At 37.0% G+C, this 17,716-nt stretch overlaps 1 protein-coding gene across 7 annotated transcripts; it reads left to right on the forward strand.

Moving 5' to 3' along the window:
• The first annotated feature begins 305 nt into the window (after positions 1-305).
• On the forward strand, positions 306-17,399 carry LRIF1 (ligand dependent nuclear receptor interacting factor 1). 7 transcript variants are annotated; one of them, XM_001162269.6, is made up of 4 exons: positions 306-864; positions 11,682-13,209; positions 14,375-14,647; positions 16,191-17,399. In XM_001162269.6, exons 1-4 carry the CDS (start codon positions 797-799, stop codon positions 16,629-16,631), a joined length of 2,310 nt encoding a protein of 769 aa, XP_001162269.4. In that variant the 5' UTR covers positions 306-796; the 3' UTR covers positions 16,632-17,399. The 7 variants fall into 7 exon arrangements, with proteins under 7 accessions (XP_001162269.4, XP_009427874.4, XP_009427866.4 ...); XM_009429599.5 differs by having other exon boundaries at positions 318-864; positions 11,690-13,209; XM_009429591.5 differs by having other exon boundaries at positions 323-864; positions 16,194-17,399.
• Positions 17,400-17,716: the final 317 nt, after the last annotated feature.

A 17,716-nucleotide genomic window follows, 5' to 3' on the forward strand; every position in this document is an offset into this window, starting at 1 on the left:
AGTAAATGGGAAACCTTCAGAGAAGCAGCAACAATAATCGCTGACCACAGGCAGGCGTTTGAAGTTTTCTCAGGCCACAAGTGCATGACTCCAAAAAAGCGCGCCGATGTCTTTTAATGCACTGATGGGAAAGAAAAACGTACACTAGCGGCGAGCACAGAAGCAGAAAATTTATGATTGACCCCGGAAACATTTTATTTTGCGTAGGTGTCGGGAGAGCTTTCTTTTGCGATTTGTTCCTTGATCCGGAAGAAAAGATAGCAAATATCACTTGCCATTGGATTGCATCATAAGGGTTGGGCTTTAGCGAGCCAGTCACCTTGGCAACCGGACATGACGACCCCGGAAGACGCCCGACCGAGCTTTGCTCCAGCTATCGGCTTCAGTGGGCGGGGCGGCAGAGCCAGACTGACGCAGTCTTCAGCGCTGACCAGGCTCTGTTGGGGGTGGTGCCACCAAGGCCACACCCCCTGCGCCTGCTCCGGCGGAGTCCGGAGCGTTGTCGTAGGCTCTGAGGGCGGAGACTCACGCCGATTCTCTCTCAGCGTAGGGCCGTGAGGGTGCAGTCCACCGCCAGGAGCCTTCCGGTTTCTGGGCGGTGCGCGACCTCGTCCCGAAGCCTGGGGATACACCCTCTCGAGAGCCCGCTGTCGCCCTCCGTTAAGGTCGAACCCCTCACAGTTGCTGTGGGCAACTCCAGCCCAACATTCCCTCGCTCTGGTTCTCGCCCCATTGAGAAACTCGGCCCCACGCTTCCCACTTTCCTGGATGAGGTGTCCCCTTTCTCCCAACTAAAATGTCAAATAACCTACGGAGGGTCTTCCTGAAACCCGCAGAGGAAAATTCAGGCAACGCCTCGCGTTGGTAAGTACCGGTTTCGAATCCTCCCCACGGCTGCCCCTCTGTCCGTCTTAGGGATGTGGAGTCGGCCGTCGTTTCCGGACGCTGTGTAGTTGAGAGGAGTTGGAGCCCGCAGAGTGCGCCACCCAGGCGGGAAGCGCTTGTCTCCGCGGCGCTTAAAGCCCATAGAGCGCTTTCCTCTGGGAAATGTAAAACCTCTTTAGAGCCTGACACAGCGGCTCCCCGGCTCCGCGGGACCCCAGCGTCTCAAGTTTAATAGGCGGACCGAGTAGATCTCCACGGGAGATGAAAACCAAGATGGCCGACGCTCTTATGTGACTCAAACCTTCTGGAAGATTCTCATGCACACGCAGAAACGCAGCAGTCAGCGCGGATTAGCAAGTGCAGCCCTGGTGGCGCTGGACCTTCAGTGAAAATAGTTAGATTTTAATAGTGAGACAGAAAGGGTGTGTGATTGAAGAAAAATGGCTTTAGAATAAGGAGATGGAATATTTAAAATTTCAAGTAATAGCTTTATGTGAAGAGAGAAGTAAGACTGGAGAAATTCTCGTGTAAAGTCAGTCCTTTTGAACAGCGTTTTTGAAGTAGGGTGTAATGAAGTGCCATTTCATTGGCTATTTATATTTGGCATGAGGAGAGTCCAGTATTTCTAAGGAAGATATTCTTGTAGTTAGAAAATAGATGATCAGTAACTTAGTTTTTGGGTTTTTTTTTTTAAATTGTATTACAAGGAAATGAATCGGAAACAGTGTTAGCTAAAGCAGAATATTTTCACTTGTACTCTCACATGGTTAGTAGATTAAGTGATGAGGAAAAAATAGGGTCTGCAGACTCTAATAAGAAAATGAAGAACTAAGATGCACAACTCATGGAAGAGGATTTTCGTTTGAAGAAAATCAGGCTACCTGGGGTTAATCTCAACTTTGCTAGTTAGCATTTGTGAGGCCAGGTACCTGTTTCCAGTCTGTAAATAATAGCACTTAGAAATATTTTAAAGATTAGGAGAATGAAATAATGTAAAATACGTCGTGTAGGAAAATAGTAAAGCACGATTTAAATGTTAACTATTACTATTATAAGCATACAACTTTAATTCTGTACAGATTTTAGCCCAGCAGGTAGTTTTCTTTAATTACAAGTAGAAAACTTCATTGCAATAAAGACCGTAAGTAATGGTGAGTCCTTAAAAGCAATATTATAAAAGGAAATGGTCACTAATAGTAATGAGCCAAAATTCTGTTGAACTGTCAAGATAGAACCATTGTATTTCAAATCATAAAAAGAGCCATTTTTTGGTGTACTTGTGTGTTTTTTTCTTTTTTCTTTTTTTAAATTTTGTGGTGGAAGTTTGGGGGAAGGGGCAGAGAGTGCCCTGTGTACATATGAAAAAGTAGAATTACTTTCTAATGATTAATTTCTGCTGCCTTATTTTAGTACCTGAATACTTACTGACTTCTGACTTAGCTTAATGTATAGAAAATTTGTTTCAGGATTGCATTTTTAAATACAAAAAGTAAGATAAACAACTTTACTTTGTGTGTGTGTGTGTGTGTGTGTGTGTGTACCTTTAACTCTGTTATCCAGTTTCTAATCCTTTTGGGGATTTGGAGATTTTTAAATTACAAATTACATTCATAAGTCATTTTGATTTTGAGTTCATTAACTCATTGATTTATGCATTGTTTTTATTATTTTTGAATGTATTTATTTAAATCATTGAGGTTTTACATCGTATATTTGGGACATTTACCAGATGACTTTCTGAAGCTTCGACATTTACTTTGGTTAATGGTTGCGTATTTGATTCCATTCTGTTTTGTAAGTAATAAAACATCCAAATATAATTTTGTAAATAATATTAACAGCCCTTGTAGTCTATTGGAAACTTAGTTTTCTTATTTTTCTGGTAACATGTTTGATGGTACTAAATCATTTATTTTTATAACTTAAATGACTATGATTTTCTTATTGTTTGTAGCTTAAATTTTTCCTGTTACTGCTTATTTAAAATTTTTCAGTAGCATAATACAGAATTGTATATTGTTGTATATTGTTTGAAGTATCTCTAATTCATCAGAACATCACATGTAAAACCCAAATTTAATCTTAGAGTACAAAGGAAAAATCTGGAAGATATTTGTGATAGTATGCATTTAATTTATATTGATTTGGGTTTTATTGTCGAAGAATAAAGCAGGAGTCAGAACGCTGTAGTGGAAAGAACCTTTTAAGTCATAGAGACTTGGGTTCATATCCTAGCTTACCACTTATTATCAATACAGTTTAAACATTTGATGAAAAAACATTCATTTAGTGCCTACTATCTATGTGATAGACTGTGCTAAATGGGAAGACTGATTAAATAATAGGATATGGGCTGTTGCCAGGGAAAACCTTACAGTCATGGTGGAGGAGGAGGAAGGTAGAGTTGATGTAGTAAAGGAAGAGAGTAGAGAAAGGGAGTTGGAAGAAAGATTCCAAGAACAGCTGAGTTGGGAAACATAAGTATCAGCTATCCAGTTAAAGATAAAAGCAGGATATGCTTATGCAGAGAACTGGTAAATAAAGGACGTGTATGGTTTATGATTGATACTTGTTGCTTGATTCTGTACAAGTAGGATAGATAGATAGCTCTTAAGGGTTCTGTTTGCCCTGCTAAGGAGATTAGACTTCATCTATTGGAAATAGTTCAGAGTATTTTAAGAAAAAGACTGACACAGGTGTACATTTTAGATAACGTTGGCAGTGTGGATTTGAGGGTGAGTGATCTACATATAAGGATCCTATTTCAGTTGTCTTTTCAGAAATTCTGAGGGCCTGAACTAGCTGGTACAGTACAGTAGGGGTTGGATTCAAAGAAATATAGAAGGGAAAATAGACCGACTTCGTTAATGAATTGGCAGGAAGAAAGGGGGATCAATTATGATGCCAGTTTTCTGGGTGGATATTGGTAAATTAACTGAGATGAGGAACACATCAAAAAAGCAGTCAGATATTTGAATATGAAACTCAGGCTGAGTCAGAGCTGAGACTAGAGATTTGGGAAGCATCACCTTAGAGGTACTATAATGAAAGCCTGTGATTATATATCCTACAATAATAAGAATTAAGACATCATGTGATTGGCCATTGGCAGCTATCTTCCCAAAACCATTTGTATTCAAATGGGGAGCTAAACTTAAGTGTTCTCAGCAGGGGGTTTGGTTTGACTGGAATGATGATGCTTCATTGTCAGTTCAGTATGCATTTTGTTGTGTACAGTGTTTTATTTTGTGATTTGAGTGTGTCTGTGTATGTGTGTGTGAGGGAGAGACAGACACACATACTATACAGTCTAAATGAAATCTGTCATTAATCTCTTAGTTTATACATTTGAATTTTTTGGACCCTGTTACAATGGGGTTATGCTAAAGTAAATACAGAAAGTAGATAAGCTTTCTCAAGGGGAGTGTGTCATTCTAAGTAAGTTATTAAATGTTTCCAAATCTCCATTTTCTCAAGTATAAAATGGGAATGGCAGTTCATAACTTTCTTGACTGTTTATTAGGATTAGAGTTAGTAACAACTGGTATATCTATCATGTACGCAATACATGGTACATATTATTGGATAGATAACTATGTTATGTACTTAGATATATTATGTTCTATATGTATATAATGTTATGTCATAGATAGTAAGAAAAGGATTTCCTAGCAGTTGAAAAAAATATATTTTGCAAAAATATCTATAAAATGTTCATCAGCCTTCAACATTTTTATTAGTCTATTTCTAATATATGAATGCCTCATATCAATATTAGAATAGTAAAAAATGTCAGAAGTTATATAACATTACCAATATGTTTAATGTGCCTTTTTATTAAATTTCTCATTATTATTATTATTTTTTTTTTTTGAGATGGAGTCTCGCTCTGTTGCCAGGTGGAGTGCAGTGGCTCGCTGCAACCTCGACCTCCTGGGTTCAAGTGATTCTCCTGCCTCAGCCTCCCAGGTAGCTGGGACTACAGGCGTGTGCCACCACGCCCGGCTAATTTTTGTATTTTTAGTAGAGACGGGGTTTCACCATGTTGGCCAGGATGGTCTCGATCTCTTGACCTCATGATCCGCCCGCCTCAGCCTCCCAAGGTGCTGGGATTACAGGCATGAGCCACTGCACCCGGCCATATTTCTCATTACATTTTTAAAAGACCTTATCTTACCTTATTCTCAGAGACCAATTGCATATTTTAATGGAAGATGATAACTGTTACGCTCCCAGGCAGTTATTTCATTTACTTCTCCTAGTAAGCTTTATTTTCCCCTATTTAACAAATGAAGAAACAGATTCAAAGAGGATAAGTACATTTTCTAGTCAACTTGTAATTATAAGAACCAGAATTAGTAGCCCGTAATCTTTCTAATATGTTCCTCTTCTCTCTTTTAAACTGTTAAACTGTATTATTTTTCAAATGTAGTTTCTCAGTTTGAACACCAGCTGGTTTAAAGTAATTACTTTAAAGTAATTAGGTGACCAGACTAGAAAATGGGATGCAGAATCTGGTTCTAGTTTTAGTTCTGACATTAGCCCGCAGAATATGATCTTTCAGAAAACAGAATCTTTGTAGGACTTTAATTATTTAATCTCTTCAATGGAAGGCTCCTTCTAGATATGAAAAACTGTATATTGATAGAAGGAGTACGAATTTCATCCTGAGTTATTACTTCTTAGCATTCTGCAGATTAATTTTTAGAACTCATTACATTTTGTTGCCAAGAAATCATGGATTTTTAATAAAATTATAGCTTGTAGGATTCAATTCAGCTAACATTATTGTGTGCAATTTCCAGTTTCTGAATTAGATGCGGAGTATATAGATATGAATAGGATAATCTACCCTGCAGGAATTTATGGTCTGTGGTAGATTATGTGACTCTCACTGGTACACTGACATGGAAGAAGCTTAATTTTTCTTCCTTTTTTTTGTTTTTTGGAGGTGAAATAGAGGAAAAGAGAGGGAAAAATTTAGTGATCAGATTGGAAAATAGCTCACACAGTATAGTTTTTTTTATAAAGCAGAAATATAGACGTCATATAAAATACTATGCTTGGTATTGGAAGGATATTTGCAAAATAAATTACAAAGCCTCTCACCTTAAGGAGTTTCAGTCTTATTGAATGAAACAATACTTTACTCATTTTAAAAAATTAGCTAATAGATTAAAGTCAATAAAGAAAGCATTATATAATTTCCAACATTAATAGCACCAATGGGAGTGCATTCGGGATTCCAAGTTGGAAGAAATTAAGCTGGAGTGACTGGCAGATATTTTATGGAAAAGATAGAATTGGAAACTAATTTTATATTGTTGGAGAAGAAAAATAATAATACTTTGAGTAAATAATGTAATATACATGGCATATTCCAGAATAGCAAAGAGATCTCTCTGGTAAGAGCAGAGATTTCACATTGAGAAGTTGTGGGTGGTATTGTAGAGATTGGTTGGAGCTAGATTGTAGATGATTTTCACGTCCAGCTGAATTGGCAATGATGAATACTAAAACTTTGAACAAGAGATAACAGGATGAAAACAATTTTAGTCTGCCAGAGATACATAATAGTCAATAGTGGCTGCAATCAGAAAAACTAAACATCAGCAAAATACTGTAGGGATGAGAATGATGAGTGCTAGACACATCTGATGAGGATCTCATGTAGATGGTGGAAGTCACAATGATGAAGAAAGAAAAGATGGATGAAATGGGTTAAAAAGAAAACCGTATAGACTTGATGATTCAGTATGCATTTATTAAATGTTTACCTTTTGTAAGGACATATGCAAGGTTCTGTGGATGAATTTAAAGTAAATAAGAATGATGATAAAGACAAATCAGCAATGACTAGGTGATTTAAAACCTATATGATGTGGAAAATATTGGCGCTGCCATATGATTGAATGGTAGGATAGACTACTAGTTTTCAATAGAGAGTAATTTTAACTTCGTAGATTTAAAGTGATGGGATTAAAATGTTTGGTAAGACATCACAAATATGGAACTGATGTCAATTCCAGTAGGGGACAGGAATAAAAGTATATAACTATGGGAGTCATTATTCCAAAGAAGATAGTTGAAAATAGTTGAAGCCGTGAGAATTGTTGCAGTCTTTTTTTTTTTTTTTTTTTTTTTGAGACTGAGTCTTGCTTTGTCGCCCAGGCTGGAGTGCAGTGGCGCGATCTCAGCTCACTGCAAGCTCCGCCTCCTCCTCACTCCATTGTCCTACCTCAGCCTCCTGAATAGCTGGGACTACAGGCACTTGCTACCACGCCCGGCTAATTTTTTTTTTTTTTTTTGGTATTTTTAGTAGAGATGGGGTTTCACTGTGTTAGCCAGGATGGTCTCGATTTCCTGACCTCGTGATCCACCTGCCTCGGCCTCCCAAAGTGCTGGGATTACAGGCATGAGCCACCGCACCCGGCGAATTGTTGCAGTCTTTAAGGAAGAATGTCTTGAAGGAGAAAAACAGGGTCAAGAAATGTGGGATAGTTAAAGGAGAATGCTTAGAATGCAGAAAATGAGTACGGGAGCATTAGGAAAGTCAAGAGAAACAGAAGTTGTGCACAGTGGAAACTATGATAGGTAAGAGGATCAATATGGAGGGATAATTAGTTGCAACAGAGAGGTACCTAGGGAATGAAGATAAAGACAAATTTAACTGTGAGAACATATTTGGTAATCTTTGAGAATGAAGTTTTAGTAGAATAATAGGAAAGAAAATAGACTGCAGAAGAAAGTAGGCTTCAAGATAACTTTCTGGCATATCACTTAATTGCAGCTTATTAACACCATCTACCAACTTCCTGTCACTGACTTGGCGCTTAGTTCACCATCTAGCTCACCATCTTCCCTCATGTGATTTCAGTATCCGTACGGATAATCTCTTTGTCACCTCGTCTTTATTACAGAGATCTTTTCCCCCAGTGATCTTATTCTCTGTTCTGTTGCACCTATCTACTTTTGTAGTACTTATTATTAGATGAAATTGCTGCATCTACGAAACTGTTTCACACGTCCTGTTTTCTAAATGCCAGTTCCTGTATTTCTAGCTGACTTGTTTAACTGTTCCTACTGTAACTGTTAACTTTATCTGGCCCTACAGACCAATAATCCCTTTATTTTATCCCTATACTTTAGCCTTTTATTCTCTCATTTTCTTCCTATCCAGTTTAGACTCTGTTTCATTTTAATAACTCTTATCAATACCTTAAATTCTTTTGCTCTTCTTTGATTTTTTTGTTGCACCTTCCTGATGCCACCCCAACCCTGGATGAACTCAGTATGCTTTCTCTTTATCTGTGCTTGGTGTGACAAGAAAAATCTCGAGTACAGATTAGTACTACTATAAATTCATAACCATTACCTGTCTCCCCATGCCATCAACACATCCTGGCAACTCTAATATCTTCTGTGGTCAGTTTACTCCTTCACGAAGACTGTTCCAATCTTTGATTCTCCTCAAATCTTTCCATATTTTTGCTCTTACTTTTAGCAAATGATGTCATGTGATTTTTCATAAAGAAAATAAAACCCTTTAAATGAGAATTACCTCAGCCTTCTAACCCCAAAGTTGTATGCTTACCTGAAAATGCACCTAATCTCTTCTCCAGTGTTGCAATGGAAGGAGATAGGTCTCCAGCTCTCTTTAAGGTTGAGTCCCTCCACCTGTCTCTCTTGTTTCCATTTCCTACCTCCTTCTCATTGTGTATCCCTTTTGTTCCTTTATTACCAGTTTCTTCCCTGAACTGGCTCACTTGAGTATTTATATATGTTCTGGTTAATCTAACCTTAAACAAAGAAAAAGGAAAGATCCCTTCTTTGATTCCATTTATTCCTGTAGCTTCCTGCCAGTCTTTCTCTTCCCCTTGACAGTCAAAGTTTAAAAAGAGTTGTCTACTTGCTTCATATCCACTCCTCAGCAACTTCTTTCCCCTACCACACTGCTCTTATTAAAGCCATCATTGATCTTCACAGCACTATTTTCAGTGTACATTTTTAATCCTCATCCTATTTGGCATCTCAGAAACTTTTAGTGTAATTGCCCAATTTTCTTAAAATCCTCTGTTCCTTTGGCTTAACATTGCATCAGAAGCAATGGTTTTCTTCCTACGACTCTAAGAATAATGGAAGGCCACTGCAATGTTTTAAGCAGGGAAAGATCAGTTTTAGTGTGCTGAGTAAATTGAAAGGTAGAAGATACAATTGGAGAAAAAAATCAGTCATGAAGCTATTGTAGTATTCTAAGCCAGAGATGATGTTTGCTTGGAGTAGAGTGGTAACAGTTGATTTGGAGAGAATTGAACAGATGAAAGGAAATTTAGGAGACAATATCAACAGGATTTTGTGATCACTGAATATAAGGAATAAGAAAGGAGGATTTATCTATTCTGACTTAAGGCACCTAAGGTAGATGAGATGCTATTTAGCAAAGAAAACCCTGCAGAAGATGGAATTTGGGGGATTAGGATGGGCAGAGATCTGTTGGCCATGTTGAATTTTAGGAACGTTTGAGATTCTGAATGAAAATGTTAAAAGGGAATTTGGATGTATAAGCCTAAATTTCAAAGAAGCCACAGATAGAAATATTGAAATTGTTCATGTGTAAGTGATAATTTAATTGAAGTTATGCATTGAGAAGAAAGCATCTAACAAAAGAGTACAGAATAGGAAGAGAAGGATTCTTTCTAAGCTTTGGTAAACTCCCAACATTTGAAAGTTGATTCGAAAGTATGAGTTGGCAAAGAAGACTGAGGAGCCACTACAGAGGCTACTGTTACTCTTTTGATTTTTAAAAATCAATTAAAATATAAGAATGCACAAAAACAGAGTGGGCCAGATTAGGCCCAGAGGCTACAGCTTACTGACCCTTTTTTCCTAATGAGCCTGGTGCTTAACTTAAAACAGACACTTGGTAAATTTTTGTGTAATGACTTAATATTGAATATGTTCTTATCCAGGTCAAATGTGCTTTTCTTGTGGTGCAGGGAGGTAATAAAGGTAGATTTTTCCTCTTAAAACCCTGAAAGCAAGAATTCATCCTTTTCTTTGGGGTTATTCTCTTTAGAAGTTAACTTTTAATTTATTAAAAGTCAGTGTGTGACCAGCCTGGACAACATAGCAAAACTTTGCCTCTATAAAAAATACAAAAATTAGCCGGGTTTGGTGGCGTGCATCTGTGGTCTCAGCTACTTGAGAAGCTGAGGTAGAAGGATAGCTTGAGCCCAGGAGGTGGAGATTGCAGTGAGCCAAGATTGTACACCTACACTCCAGTCTGGATGACAGAGCCGGGCCCTGTCTCAACAGCAACAATAACAAAAGGTCAATGTAATATTTTGACCCACTCTCGCGTGTCCAAAAGACTTTTAAATTTTTGTAAGGATATAATAATGTTATTCGGGCTGCAGAAAGGTAAACCAAATTTCTACGGATACATAGAATTTTGGGTATTGATTTTTATTAATACCTGAGAGTTTTAAAAACATACCTTTATGCTTTTGAGAATCCTAATTATTATTGTTATTATTTGCCCTTGAACTTTTGTATTTATTTGATCTTAGTTATCTAAGACCATGCTAGGTCTATGGTATATGGACGCTGCACTCATATTGCTAGAATATAATATGAGAGACAGTCTATAGACAAACATATTAATATATGATGACAATCTATGATATATACCATGAAGGAAGCTAACAAGCATAATGTTATGGATTAATTATGAAGGAAAGACAAGGATAAAGTGGTCAGAAAATGTATCTCTTGAGAAATATCATTTATGCCAAGACTTGAGCTATGTGAAGAGTTGAGTTGGGTGAGGCGTACCTAGGTAGAGTGATAGTATGTGTGACATGAAAGCTCAATATTTCCCAGGAGCTGAAAAATGTTTTAGATATAAATAAGGTAAGGTATTTACATTCAAGTAATCTCCAAATAACTAATTATGCAAACAGAGATTCGTATATATTGATTTTTCTTAAGATTAGACAGTCTATACTAAGAAATAATTCAAGGCATGGGGGTCAGAATTGATTCAGTTAAAAAAAAATTGATTTCCAGTCTGTTCCACATTGATTGAAAACCATTCAGCTGAAATTGCAGTGGTATTGTATGTATGGGTTGATAGGTGATTGACAATTGACTAATATAAATAATTGCTATACCAGAGACTATGTAGCACTAAACCTCAAATGTGCTGAAACAGTAATCAGAAGAAAATGATTCCTATGTAAACAGTTCAGTGAAATCTATAGCACAAAAATGTGGCAAACTAAGATAACACCATGAGAGATAGCTTAGGCAAAAGAAGAATGGCTGGCAGAACTTGTGAGTTATTGAAGGAAGAAGACAGAACAGATTGAGGGGAAAAAGAGAGAAATGGAATAAGAGTAAGGGGAGAGGGAATGAGAATCTTCAGTTAGAATAGAGGAGGAGGACCAGAGGAAGGAATTCAGGGAAAGGGGGAAGGGAGGATGCTAATATTTTAAGAGGAGCTTACTTTAGTAGTATAATTTTATATAGGGCAAAACCTTAGAAATGTCTACTTTTAGTCTTAGGAATAAATGTTACTATCTCATACCCATTGCCTAATCATGTAAGGTGTTGACTATATCATTATCTCTTCTACTTCAAAATATTTGTTTTGCAGTCTTTCACTTTAAAAACTCAAAATGGAAAATTATATACTTTATATTTTAATATTTACAAATATTTACAAATATTTATTTTTAAATAAAATGTATATACCATGTAGTATGTTGTATTTATTTACTCAATGTTCTTTTAAGTGTTTCAGGCTGCATGTACCAAGTAGTTCAGACGATTGGCTCGGATGGAAAAAATCTTCTGCAATTACTTCCAATTCCTAAGTCTTCTGGAAATCTTATACCACTAGTTCAATCTTCAGTCATGTCTGATGCTTTGAAAGGGAATACAGGAAAACCAGTTCAAGTTACTTTTCAGACTCAGATTTCCAGCTCTTCCACAAGTGCATCAGTTCAATTGCCCATTTTTCAGCCAGCCAGTTCTTCAAACTATTTTCTTACAAGAACAGTAGATACATCAGAAAAAGGTAGAGTTACTTCTGTGGGAACTGGAAATTTTTCTTCATCAGTTTCTAAAGTTCAGAGTCATGGTGTGAAAATTGATGGACTCACCATGCAAACATTTGCTGTTCCTCCCTCAACACAAAAAGACTCATCTTTTATTGTAGTTAATACCCAGAGTCTTCCAGTGACTGTGAAGTCTCCAGTTTTGCCTTCTGGGCATCATTTACAGATTCCAGCCCATGCTGAAGTGAAATCTGTACCAGCGTCATCATTGCCTCCTTCAGTGCAGCAAAAGATACTTGCAACTGCCACCACCAGTACCTCAGGAATGGTTGAGGCCTCCCAAATGCCAACCGTTATTTATGTATCTCCTGTAAATACAGTGAAAAATGTAGTTACCAAGAACTTTCAAAACATTTACCCAAAACCTGTTACAGAAATAGCAAAGCCAGTAATACTAAATACCACACAAATTCCAAAGAATGTTGCTACAGAGACACAATTGAAAGGTGGTCAGCATTCTCAAGCTGCTCCAGTGAAATGGATTTTCCAAGATAATCTACAGCCTTTTACGCCATCTCTTGTTCCTGTTAAGTCTTCAAATAATGTGGCTTCAAAGATTTTAAAAACTTTTGTAGATAGGAAAAATTTGGGAGATAATACTATAAATATGCCACCATTGAGTACCATCGATCCTAGTGGGACGCGATCCAAAAATATGCCTATTAAAGATAATGCTTTGGTTATGTTTAATGGGAAAGTCTATCTGTTGGCTAAAAAGGGGACAGATGTTCTGCCATCACAAATTGACCAACAGAATTCTGTTTCTCCTGATACTCCAGTAAGAAAAGACACGTTACAGACAGTGAGTTCAAGTCCAGTCACAGAAATATCCAGAGAGGTTGTAAATATTGTTTTGGCTAAAAGTAAATCTTCCCAGATGGAGACAAAATCACTTTCCAATACCCAGCTTGCTTCCATGGCCAATCTAAGGGCAGAGAAGAATAAAGTGGAGAAACCATCTCCTTCTACCACAAATCCACATATGAACCAATCCAGTAACTACTTAAAACAGAGTAAGACTTTATTCACAAATCCAATCTTTCCAGTTGGATTTAGTACAGGACACAATGCCCCCAGAAAAGTAACAGCCGTCATTTATGCTAGAAAAGGAAGTGTCCTCCAGAGCATAGAGAAAATAAGTTCCTCTGTTGATGCAACAACTGTTACTTCACAACAGTGTGTTTTCAGAGACCAAGAACCAAAGGTAATTTTCCCATGTCAGGGTGCTCTTTTTATATATCTATATAGAAAAGTTTGTTTTCTTAATTCTCAAAGTTATCTATGATACCTCTTTCCCCCACTGCCAACCCCATCACACACAGACTATGCACATATGAGTATTTAAGTCAAAACTTCCATCTGAGCAAATTTGAGGAGGAGTACAATTGGGTACAATCTTGTACAAAGGAGTACAATCTTTCTCTTGAATCACTTGGCATGCCAAATCTTTAAAACAAAAAATTCACAGAGCAAAAAGGTTTAGAAGAGTTGGGGAAGGATAATGTGAATTCAAAGCTTAGTAAAAATATGTGAGTATATGTATATACATACATGTATATATGTATGTTCATATATAATAGCCTTTTTAGTATATGAGGAGATCAATATGCATGTAAAAGAGTTGGTTTTGGGGTTTTGTGGGGTTTTTTTGTGGTGGTGGTGGTGGTATACCATGGGAAAGGTGAGACAGGGCTAATCAATACCTTTCAGTAGTTTGTGGAAATAAGATTTTATCAGCATCTTTGATGGGTTGATTTTTTTTTTGGTAGACAAATTTCATTTTCCTTTTTATTAGCTCTTTGTGACTCCTCAGCCAGTTACCCAACATGCCCACATAGTTACCTTTATGTTCGACTTAAGGTTTGTCTGTCTGTGTGCTTACTAGATATTTGTACCCATCTTTTCCTTGCTTACTTAGAGGTCTACTCAATAATGTCAGCATTTCTCCCCTTCAGTACAGAAATTCATTGAACTCCAGAGATGTAAGGAGGTAAATTCTGATTGTTAAATACAAGATCGATTAAAGGCATGTGTGACTTTTCCAGAAGACTACAATTTCTAAATAATGTCATATATGTTATTTTAACCTTGTCATTAGTCTGTATTCTCATTTTAGTTGTTTTAGAATTGACTACTTATTACCTTTCTAGTGCAACAAATTAATAGAGAAATTGTAGGGGGGAATATTTTAAGTTTGTACTTCCTTATATTCAGTTTTTTGAGTGTGGGTGGTAAGGCAAGGATAATACAAACCAATCATAAAGCATGATATGTTCTTTTATGTAAGATGAAATAATCACTTAGTTGCTTAATAAAGTAACTTGAATAATTAGCAGTATTGTTTGTGTGTTTTCTTTTCCTAATTCCAGATCCATAATGAGATGGCATCAACATCAGATAAAAGTGCCCAAGGAAGAAATGACAAGAAAGATTCTCAAGGAAGAAGTAATAAGGCATTACATCTGAAGAGTGATGCTGAATTTAAAAAGATATTTGGCCTTACTAAGGATTTGAGAGTGTGCCTTACTCGAATTCCTGACCATTTGACCTCTGGAGAAGGTTTCGATTCCTTTAGCAGTTTGGTAAAGAGTGGTACTTACAAAGAGACAGAGTTTATGGTGAAGGAAGGAGAGAGAAAACAGGTAGGTAATACATTTTAATGTGCTCTTCATAGGTACTACAAATGATACATGAATATTACTTTTCTTGATTTGGTTTTAACCCTTGTGCATTAGTATAAATGATGGTTGTTACTGGTTTTGCAAATACATAATACCAAAATGATAGTTAAAACAACCAGGCCCCAGCACTTTGGAAGACTGAGGCAGGTGGATCACCTGAGGTCAGGAATACAAGACCAGCCTGACCAACATGATGAAACCCCGTCTCTACTAAAAATACAAAAATTAGCTGGACCTGGTGGCGGGTGCCTGTAATCCCAGCTACTCAGGAGGCTGAGGCAGGAGAATCACTTGAACCCGGGAGGCAGAGTTTGTAGTGAACCGAGATCGCACCATTGCACTCCAGCCCAGGCGACAGGGCAGGACTCCATCTCAAAAAAAAAAAAAAAGAACCAGGCCGGGTGCAGTGGCTCACGCCTGTAATCCCAGCATTTTGGGAGGCTGAGGCGGGCGGATCACGAGGTCAAGAGATCGAGACCATCTTGGCCAACATGGTGAAACCCCGTCTCTACTAAAAATACAAAAAATTAGCTGGGTGAGGTAGCGCGCACCTGTAGTCCCAACTACTTGGGAAGCTGAGGGCAGGAGAATCGCTTGAACCCGGAAGGCAGAGGTTGCAGTGAGCTGAGATCGCACCACTGCACTCCAGTCTGGCAACAGAACGAAACTCTGTCTCAAAAAAAAAAAAAATATATATATATATATATATATACACACACACACACACACACACATACATACATACATATATATACACACACATACATATATATATATATATATATATAAACCGCCCCCCCCCCACACACACACACACGCACAGGTAAAAATGCATCCCAGTTAAAGATGTGTTTTAATTTTTTTTATTCACCTCCTACATTTTTTTCCCATTATATTACAAGAAAATGGCCATAGCTTTTTAACTAGTCATCCTACTTTGAGGACTCTATCTAAAGGAAATAATTCAAATGTAGTAGAAGATATAAGCATGCATATGTTCTTAATAATAACCTTTTAAGCAACTTATATAGCTAATAATGATAAAAAGAAATGTCTATAACTTTGCCTACTGTTATACTTTGACTTATGAGTATGTCATTATCATGTAATATTCTGAACTTTAGATCAGAGACTAGTAAACCTTTTCGAATGAAAATCCTCCATATGTGCCTGCTGTGCAAAGGAAAAGAAAAAAACAATCAATTTTATATCTCAGGCACTTTACAAGTGCTATTATATTTCTGTGGTGAGTCAGTATGGCTTCTAATACTTGACTTGAGCAAGAAAATGTGAATTAGGCAATTTCTTCTTACTGAATATGATTAAGACATTTTGGTACCATACAGTGGGAAATATTTCCTTCTTGCTGTAGTTGTCTTCCATAAATTTTGTTAATTGTAATAGCTAAATATTTGTTTCTGCAGACGTTGTTAAATTTGATAGTACCCGGTGCATTTAGCAGTAACATTTTGTTTTTGTTTTGGAATGTTATTCAATATTGCAGCAGAATTTTGATAAGAAAAGAAAAGCAAAAACTAATAAGAAGATGGATCACATAAAGAAGAGAAAAACAGAGAATGCTTATAACGCAATCATAAATGGGGAAGCTAATGTCACCAGTTCCCAACCCCTAAGCAGTATTTTACCAACTTCAGATGTGTCACAACATAACATTCTCACGAGTCACAGCAAAACCAGACAAGAAAAGAGAACTGAGATGGAATACTATACCCATGAGAAGCAAGAGAAAGGCACATTGAATTCAAATGCAGCTTATGAACAAAGTCATTTCTTCAATAAAAATTATACCGAAGATATTTTCCCAGTGACACCACCGGAGTTAGAAGAAACCATTCGAGATGAAAAAATAAGAAGACTTAAGCAGGTGCTGAGAGAGAAAGAAGCAGCTCTTGAAGAAATGCGTAAGAAGATGCACCAAAAATAAAATCTCCTATAAAGACTTCAGTGAAATAGCTGTTTTTTAAAATATACTTCAGCATTAATAAGTTAATTGTAGATGTGTTCTGAAACTGTCTTTGAATATGAAACTTGTTTTTTCATCAGTCGATTATACAACTTTAAGGAATACAGAAAAGGTTGATTCACATATGACTTGTGAATAATTTACATGGGGTATCTATACCTTTGTCTTAGATACCTTTTTTTGGAAGGATAAATTTTATATTTTTCTATTATTTTAACTAGAATTCTCCAAGTTTGAATATTTGGGCAGGGTTTTTGTTATTGTTTGTATCTTTACCTAAATTGCTCAGGCATTATTCCAGTGGTAGATAGTGACTGTGTATTACTGAAATTTTACAATCCAAGAGAGGAAATCAGCTGCAAACTTAGCTTTTCCAGTGGATTTGTATATGTACTTTCTTTATCTCTTTACCCTTAAAATGATGATACCTTGTATTCACCACTGTTTTTTTTAATGTTGTGAAATAATATGTATTATGGCAACACTATTTAAACATTCAAACATTTCTCAAGAATGAGCAACATTTGTAACTTCACAATGTAATTTTATATAATCCAAAGGTATTTTAGAATTCAGGCCATTTGATGTTTTGTTTGCTTATAGTGATGTGTTCCCAGGCAAATGCTGCTTTTTTTTTTTTTGGACTATGTACATATGTTACTGAGATTGTGTAAAAAGTAGATCCTGAACAGTTATCACATTTAATATTTCTTAAACTGTAAAAGTGTATTTTCTCTGTCTGGTTAATCTTTGATTTGGGAAAGTTTGGGAATGGTGTAGGGATAGGGATAAAGAGATGGGGAGTTAGCTGAGCGTGGTGGTGTGTTTGTAGTCCCAGCTACTCAGGAGTCTGAGTGGGGAGGATTGCTTGAGCCCAGGAGTTTGAGGCCAGCCTGGGCAGCACAGTGAGACCCTGTCTCTTAAAGGAGGAGAAGGAGAACAAGGTTATTAAAAAATGATCAGGCCGGGTGCAGTGGCTCACATCTGTAATCCCAGCACTTTGGGAGGCCGAGGCGGGCGGATCACCTGAGGTCAGGAGTTTGAGA

The sequence above is a fragment of the Pan troglodytes genome, chromosome 1 (genome assembly GCF_028858775.2).
Source record: "Pan troglodytes isolate AG18354 chromosome 1, NHGRI_mPanTro3-v2.0_pri, whole genome shotgun sequence".
NCBI classification, from domain to species: Eukaryota; Metazoa; Chordata; class Mammalia; order Primates; family Hominidae; genus Pan; species Pan troglodytes.

Coding starts and splice junctions, on each gene's coding strand:
- LRIF1 (XM_001162269.6), top strand. CDS start 797: ATGTCAAATAACCTACGGAGGGTCTTCCTGAAACCCGCAGAGGAAAAT. Junction 13,210..14,374: donor TCAGAGACCAAGAACCAAAG/GTAATTTTCCCA, acceptor TCCTAATTCCAG/ATCCATAATGAGATGGCATC. Junction 14,648..16,190: donor AGGAAGGAGAGAGAAAACAG/GTAGGTAATACA, acceptor TCAATATTGCAG/CAGAATTTTGATAAGAAAAG.